Genomic DNA, 8792 nt, shown 5'->3' with positions numbered 1-8792 from the left:
TTGAGTTAGAGGCCACCCTGAGACTACATCGTGAGTTCCAGGTCAGCCTGAGCTACAGTGAGACCTTACCTCAACCCCCCCCCCCAAAATCTCTGTTTAGCACCCTTTTTGCTTGCTTTGATCTGTATGTAGTATGTGCATGTATGCTTGCATGCATATTAATGTGTATTGGTGCATGTGCATACAGATTTGGTGTGTGTGTGTGTGTGCGTGTGTGTGTGTGTGTGTATGTAGGCCACAGTCCAATATTGGATGTCTTTTTTACTGACCACCTTATTTATGAGGTACACTTTTTCACTGCAACTGGTGCTCACCTATTGGGATAGACTAACTAGCCAGAGTGTCCTTGTCTACAGCTTCTCAGTGCAGGGATCTCAGGCTGGCACATGCCAATGTACTCAGTGTTGACAGGACTTGGGGGTCTGAATTCAAGTACTCATACTTGCTGGGCAAACACTTTATTGATTGATTTGTTTCTTCATCTCCCTTAACTAAATGCTCTTTTAAAAATATTTTATATTCATTTATTTGAGGGGGGGGAGAGAGAGACAGAGAGAGAGAGAGAGAGAGAAAGAGAGAGAGGGAGGGAGGGAGAGAGGGAGAGGGAGAGAGAGAGAATAGGCACACCAGGACCTCCAACCACTGCAAAGGAACTCTAGACACATGCTGGGTCCTTAGGCTTCACAGGTAAGCACCTTAACCACTGAGCCATCTCTCCAGCCTCTAAGCACTCTTTTAATGATTTGGAATTTTAAAACGTGCTCTCATCCTGTAGCCCAGCATAGCCTAGAACTCATCTGAGTGAGTGCTATGTAATTTAGACACTCTATTTTTCAAAAATTTCTAGGTCATTTAGAATTCAGTTAGAAAGGCCTGTCAGCAGAGTGTATGAATCCATTCCTTTTGGACTAAGTACTTCTACTTTCCCTCTTCAGTTCTGTAGATTTATCAGTGCTTTTTTTCAAAGGTGTTTGAGTTATGTTTATGTATAACTTCCAGTTTATTGCATAATAGTCACCAAGACATCCTAGCTTCTTAAATTTTTGAATAATGAAAGAAAGGAGAGTTATTATTTCATCTCATACAGTGATGCTTAGATTTGAAAAAATACTCAATGAGAAAAATTTTTGCTGGAATTACCTACTCCCTGAAAAACACTGAATAATACACTTTTGTTATGATTGAACTAATCATTGCTATTCAAACAATATACAGTTATCAAGTCCCTAGTGTTTCTTTTTTTAAAATCTTTCTTTTTATCTTCTACTGCCATGTCTTCTAGCCACTGACTTAAAGAATATGGATGTGCCAGGCGTGGTGGCGCATGCCGTTAATCCCAGCACTTGGGAGGCAGAGGTAGGAGGATTGCTGTGAGTTTGAGGCAACCCTGAGACTCCATAGTGAATTCCAGGTCAGCCTGGGCTAGAGTGAGGCCCTACCTCGAAAAACCAAAAAATAAAATTTTATACACACACACACACACACACACACACGTGGAAATTGGGATATTTAATTTTATAATATGCTTCTAAAATTACCCAAATGACTCATCCAACTCCTTGCAATTGAGTTTATGATAGACCTAATAAAGAAATCTCAAAATTTAATGTTATTCAAACTGTCATTAAGTTTATATTATTTTAATAAGATCTATTATAATATAATATAACATTACATATATATATATATATATATATATATATATAATATAAAATTTGAAAATCTCATTTTGAGATTGGTAGTGACACTGAAGACCATCTTGGGATAAAAAGTCTCTGGTCAACCACTTTATTAACTGCAAGAGATTGATTAAGTCACACCCCATGACATCATCTATTTCAATACCATGAAATTATTAAGAAACACAATAACATAATGTTATAGAAGTGCAGTCATTATTTTTAGTATTTCTAACATTAGAAGTAAGCTCAATATAAGAACCAGAATACAGGATCCCTGATAACTCTGTAGAAATACAAAACAAGCTACAGTGAATCCATAATATTGGAATCACTTCCTTTGTCTTTCTGTACCTTACAGTGGCTTCCTTTTATTACTAGAATAAAATACAAGTACCCGTTGCTTGCCCTGGGTTTCACCACTCCACCTCTTCCCATGTGTTCTTGAGACACTAAGATCTTGGTACATTGTCCTTCCATCTTTTATGCTTTACTCTGAAAGAGCTTCGCATATTGTATAGTCATCTGGTGTACTTTCTATTCTTCATCGTCCAGATTAAATGGCATTATTTTGTGAAAAATTTTTCCTAATCACCACCTGTTAGGTTAGGCCTCCTTATTACATGTATTCATTGTACTTAGTACTTTTTTAAATCACTCTTTTCACAATGTTTGAAGATCTACTTAAAATCTGCACACTCCATTCGATGTAAAACTGTAAGACTTGTAGACATTGTCATGCTACCACTAATCATATGCAGAACTTCAACAAATGACATAATTATGGAAATAATAAGATCAAAGTAATAAATATTAAATTATCATGAAGGACATCATAAATCATTTCTAAGTACTCCTTGAGAGAGAAACGTGGAAGTAATTATGATATTTTTATCACTTTGATGTCAGTTTTCCTACTATAAATGCAACTCATACATATTTCTAAAAAATGGAAAAAATATAATAACAAATAGGATAGTTAAGCATGTTACTTAAGTCAACGTCCATTTCATATTTGTGGGTAGTAATTACAGTGGGTAATGCCCTAGTATGTCTACAAAATCATGTAAATGAGGACTCTGATGAAGGACAGGTAATTCCATTTAGCGCATTTTACTTGCCTAGTTTGTGTTCATTTAACTTACGTGGCACTAAATGCCTCCATTGTGTCAATTAAGTTTGTAAAGGGAACAAATGTTACCACAAGTCAAAACCTACAAAAAGGAAGAAAGAAGGGAAGAAAGAAGAAAAAGACAAACACAAAATCCTTTTTCTAAGATTTTAAAGCTGTGAACGAACGCATGGTGGCGCTGTTTACTAAAAAAGGCTTATTAAGACGTGTATTCAGGGCGGAGAGACTCACAGACCCAGTGCATTCAAGTAGAAGTAGTGAACCTGGGCAGATTGTTAAGCAAGGAAGGAAATCTGTCTAAGCCTCCGGCAAAAATAATTCGCTAGGCCAACCACAAAAGTAAAAGACTGCTATTCCCAGCAACATCCGAGGATCAGCTTGGACTCTGCTACTTGGAAGAGCACTGCAGGAGTACCATGGAGATCAGAGAGGAGTGCTTTCTTAAACAAAGGCAAGTCCTGCTGCTCGTTGTTTTTCTGGGTAGCTTTCTGGTTGGGTCCCAGTCCAAACGCTATTCTGTGGCCGAGGAACGAGAGAGGGGCTTTTTACTAAGCAATCTGGCACAGGATCTGGGGCTGAGGATAGAGGAACTGACCACGAGAAGAGTTCAGGCTGTGTCCAAGGGAAACAAACAGTATTTTCAGCTCAATCATCAGACGGGCGATTTGCATCTGGATGAGAGATTGGATCGGGAGGAGCTATGTGGCCCCATAGAGCCCTGTGTGCTGCATTTTCAGATTTTACTGCACAATCCTTTGCAGTTTATTGCAAATGAGCTCCAGGTCATAGATGTAAATGACCATGCTCCAGTATTCTTTGAAAATGAAATGAGACTGAAAATCCTGGAAAACTCTCCAACAGGAGCGGTAATTCCTTTGGGAAATGCTGTGGACTTGGATGTGGGAAGAAATAGTCTCCAAAACTACACAATCTCTCCCAATTCCCATTTTCACGTTCACATACGCAGTCATAGGGATGGACGAAAATATCCAGAACTGGTACTGGACAAAAGGCTAGATCGGGAGGAGCAGCCAGAGCTCAGGTTAACCATCACAGCCATGGATGGTGGATCTCCACCACGGTCTGGGACAGCCCAGATCCACATCCTGGTTTTAGACATAAATGACAATGCCCCAGAATTTGCACAGTCACTCTATGAGGTTCAAATTCGAGAAAACAGCCCTATAAACTCTGTCATTGTCACAGTATCAGCTTCTGATTTAGACACAGGAAATTTTGGAATGATATCATATGAATTTTTTCATGCTTCTGAAGAAATTACCAAAACTTTTCAACTAGATGCCATTACTGGTGATATACAACTAGTAAAAAGTTTGAATTTTGAAGAAATTAATACTTATGAAGTCAACATTGAGGCAAAGGATGGTGGAGGGCTTTCGGGAACATGTACAGTCCTAGTTCAGGTGGTGGATGTGAATGATCACCCCCCAGAGCTGACTTTGTCTTCAGTTAACAGTCCTATCCCTGAGAATTCAGTAGAGACTCTAGTGGCTGTTTTCAGTATTTCTGATCTAGACTCCGGATACAATGGAAAAGTGTTCTGTTCTATACAAAACGATCTCCCTTTCGTTCTGAAGCCATCTGTAGAAAACTTTTATACCATAGTGACAGAAGGAGCATTGGACAGAGAGAGCAGAGACGAGTACAACATCACCATCACCGTCTCAGACATGGGCACACCCAGGCTGAAAACGGAGCACAACATAACAGTGCAGGTGTCCGACGTGAACGACAACGCCCCAGCCTTCAGCCAAACCTCCTACACCCTGTTGGTCCCAGAGAACAACAGCCCCGGCCTGCACATAGGCACAGTGAGCGCCACAGACACAGACTCAGGCACCAATGCCCAGATCACCTACTCGCTGCTGCCGCCCCAGGAAGGCGACCAAGACCCGCAGCTGGCCCTCGCCTCGCTGCTGTCCATCCACGCGGACAGCGGGCAGCTGTTCGCCCTGCGCGCGCTGGACTACGAGGCGCTGCGGGCCTTCGAGTTCCGCGTGGGCGCCGCCGACCGAGGCTCGCCCGCGCTCAGCAGCCAGGCGCTGGTGCGCGTGCTGGTGCTGGACGCCAACGACCACGCGCCCTTCGTGCTCTACCCGCCGCACAACGCGTCGACGCCCTGCACCGAGCTGCTGCCCAGGGCGGCCGAGCCCGGCTACCTGCTCACCAAGGTGGTGGCGGTGGACGGCGACTCGGGCCGCAACGCCTGGCTGTCCTTCCAGCTGCTGCAGGCCAGCGAGCCTGGGCTGTTCAGCGTGTGGGAGCACAATGGCGAGGTGCGCACCGCCAGGCTGCTGAGCGAGCGCGACGCGCCCAGGCACAGGCTGCTCGTGCTGGTCCAGGACAATGGCGAGCCGCCGCTGTCGGCCAGCGTCACGCTGCACGTGCTGCTGGTGGACGGCTTCTCGCAGCCCTACCTGCCCGAGGCCGAGGGCGCGCGCGACCCGGCGCCGCCCGACGCGCTCACTGTCTACCTGGTCATCGCCCTGGCGTCCGTGTCTTCGCTCTTCCTCTTCTCTGTGCTCGCGTTGGTGGCGGTCAGGCTGTGCAGGAGGAGCGGGGCGTCCTCGCTGGCTGGCTGCTCTGTGTCCGAGGGCCACTTTCCTGGACACCTGGTGGACGTCAGCGGGGCGGGGACGCTGTCCCACAGCTACCAGTATGAGGTGTGTCTGACTGGAGGCTCAGAAACCAGTGAGTTCAAGTTCTTGAAGCCCATTATGTCCAACTTTCTTGTTAAGAGTTCAGAGAGGGCGAATGATGCAAGCCCCAGTTTCAGGAATATAGAATTCAGCTAAATATTGACAATGAACTACTGAATCTTTTCTTAATTTGTGGAAACCTTTTTTTTTTTGTTTTGTTTTGCCAAGTGAAGGTGTCACTTCTCTTTAGAAAACAACCTATACAACCTCTTTGCATGCTGTTAATGTTATATAATGAATCTAATTATTATTTATATTCCTATTGACTGATTCAAGGCACTTAGCAGAATTATTTCAGTGACAGAAACAGAAGAATAAAAACTAGGTATTGTTTATAAATATTTCCTTTATAAGTCAAGGATATTACTTGTTAGGAGTTTTTATGCATTAATTTAATATATATGTATATATTTGCATAATAATCCATATTTTATTTTTCTTATCTATTTCATGTTACCAATGCAGTCTTAGTGCTTCATTTATTTTTTTCTATTTTTTTATGTTTTTTAGGGAGACTGAGAGTGAGTAAGTAAATCAAACTCTAGACACGTTCTCCACGTGGTGGTCATGTGTGACCTTGTGCTTGCCTCACTTTTGTGTGTCTGGCTTATGTGGACTGTAAAGAGAGATAAAACATGGGTCCTTAGGCTTCGCAGGCAAGCACCTTAATCGCTAAGCCATCTCTCCATCCCCTTCACTTACGTTTGCTAGTAGGGGCTTTAAGTTAACCGTATTTTATTGTGATTAAAATTATGCCTATTTAATAACTGAAATGCTATGTTTGAGAGCAGTGTAGTAGACTGCTTTCCAAATCCCCAATTTTGTAATTTATGCCACAGAATAAATTCATATGATTTGCTGTATATTATTCCTATAGTAGCTTTTTGTGAAATAAGTTTTCCTTAAATTGTAGTAATGCATATTTTAGGGATATAGTGCTTTAAAAGGTTATATATCTAATTCATTTTCTTTATTGACAATTATAATTAAAAATTTAATATTATATACATTCATATTGGCCCACATGTGTAGCAATGTAGATGAATATAGCCAATTACTGCCAAATAAATACTCTTTAGGATTACTAAAAGCATATTCACTATGACTGCAAAAAATAAACAGAAGTCATTTTTAATGGCTGAGTATAATTTCCATTTTGCATCAGACATTATTTGGTGAGACATGTGGTGGGATGGCAATGTAGTTTGTTAATCTGAGCTGTAAATGTAAGCCTTGATAAATTATTTCTAAACATCTTAAAATAAAAGTATTATTCTCTTTTAGTTCTACTGTGTTTTTAACAGGTACTTTCCACATATATGGTAACTTAGAAGTTAACTAGTTTCTTGGCTTCTTGTTTGGTTGCTTCATTCAGGTCATATGATGACAATTAACATGTTTATAATTTTAATAGGCTAAAAATTGTCAGTACAAGACTGGAGAGATGGATTAATGGTTAAGGCATTTGCCTTTAAAGCCAAATCATACAGCTTTGATCCCCCAGGACTCAGGTAATCCAGAAGCACAAGGTGATGCATGCATCTGGAGTTCATTTACAGTGGCTGAAGGCCCTGGTGTGACCATTCTCTTTCTTTCTCTATTGGCCTCTCTCCCTCTCTGAAATAAAATAAATATATAAATAATTTTTAATGTTTAAAAATTGTCAATACATATTCAAATTCTAAGTGTAGTACTTTACTTTAAAAAAGGTATACAAGGACAAGTAGAAAGTTTTAAAGGGAGGAGGACAATATAATTATAAAAGTCTAAATTTGTTAAAACTGAAAATAAAGTCTAGAAGCAATCACAACATCAAGTCTTATAGCTAGTGCAAGTGAAATAAAAAAATTAAAAATAAAAATAATTATCAGGCTGGAGAGATGGTTTAGTGCTTAAGGTGCTTGCCTGTGAATCCTAAGGACACATGTTCGACTCTCTGGATCCCACATTAGCCAGATACACAAAAGTAAGGCAAGTGCAAGGTCACACATGCCCATTAGGTGGTGCAAGCATCTGGAGATTGATTGCAGTAGGTGAGGCCTTGGAGTGCCAATTCTCTCTGTCTCTGTCTCTCTCTCTTAAACAAAAAACTCTTCTTGTATAGAATCTTCTAGGAGTTGGATACTCATAACTAGAAGAAAGAGAGCTAAAGTTTCCAATGACTTTTTCATATTCCCAATTGACAAAAAGAATTTAGGGTTGACATGCCTTCCATCTCACATCAAAAGCGGCTATAATTACATAAATGGTGTGGGGCCACAAGGATAGGTAATTGGTAGAGAACTTACAGGCAGTATGCTGAAGACCCTGCGTTCAATCCCCAGGATAAAAAAGTCATGTTATATAATTAAGGATCAATTGTATTTATCATTAATCATGGGAGAAAAATAATGTTTCCTAAGTACCTATAGAGATGCTTGGCTCTGGCTCTTTTGGCCAGAATTTTGTTTTCTTTTCATAATTACCTGGATTTTCATGAAGGTGAGAAAAAGATAAGTCTATTAAAGATATTTGTACCTGGCCTACTTTTTCTGTAGGGGTGTTAGCACTGGAGAAGGATTTAATTCAGGAAACTAAAAAGGAAAGTTCTTTTGGTCCACATGGAATATGATCTAAGACTAAAGTTGGAAGAGCTATGTATAAATACCTGGAAAGTCTGTTATTTTTACTCATTGTTAAATTTAGAGCACATAGCAAGATTTCACACATTATAAGCTTAATATAAATATTTCTAGAAGAACTTAAAACTATTTTAGAAGTCAATTATTTTCTAAAGACTGAGGGCTTATGTATTTGAAATATATGCATATTAATTTTGAGAAGAACTATCTGGATTAAAAAACAGGATGCACAATTCTCTTACCTATTATGGGAGTAATTCTAATCTCTGTAGAGACATTTCACTCATTAATGGTATCCCTCTACTTGTTGAGACCTCAGAACTGTAAAATGAAGTATTAATTTCCACTGAGAGTCCAAATTGAGCTTTTAGGAACAAAGAAGTAAGTAAATATAAGACCCTTCTGTTGATAAGATTAACATCCTAAAATAAGTATTTAACATCTATTGAATTTTGATTAGTTTTTATGGTATCAAAATTAAATAAAATTTGTAAGATCATGTTAGCTTTAAAACACCCAAAATTTCTTTATTGATTTATTTTCAAATGATGATTCTAGACCTGGAGAGATGGCTGGTCGGTTAACGTGTTTGCCTGCAAAGCCAAAGAACCAAGGTTCAATTCCCCAGGACCCACATAAG

General features: G+C 40.0%; 1 protein-coding gene across 1 annotated transcript; it reads left to right on the top strand.

The window, feature by feature from the left end:
- Positions 1-2942: 2942 nt before the first annotated feature.
- On the top strand, positions 2943-6814 carry Pcdhb3 (protocadherin beta 3). The gene has a single exon (XM_045132370.1). The coding sequence runs from the start codon at positions 3228-3230 to the stop codon at positions 5625-5627; it is 2400 nt and encodes a 799-aa protein (XP_044988305.1). The 5' UTR covers positions 2943-3227; the 3' UTR covers positions 5628-6814.
- The last annotated feature ends 1978 nt before the right edge of the window (positions 6815-8792 follow it).

Source organism: Jaculus jaculus, chromosome 13, assembly GCF_020740685.1.
Source record: "Jaculus jaculus isolate mJacJac1 chromosome 13, mJacJac1.mat.Y.cur, whole genome shotgun sequence".
Taxonomy (NCBI): Eukaryota; Metazoa; Chordata; class Mammalia; order Rodentia; family Dipodidae; genus Jaculus; species Jaculus jaculus.
The sequence above is the reverse complement of the archived record's forward strand: the minus strand, read 5'-3'. Positions and strand labels throughout refer to the sequence as shown.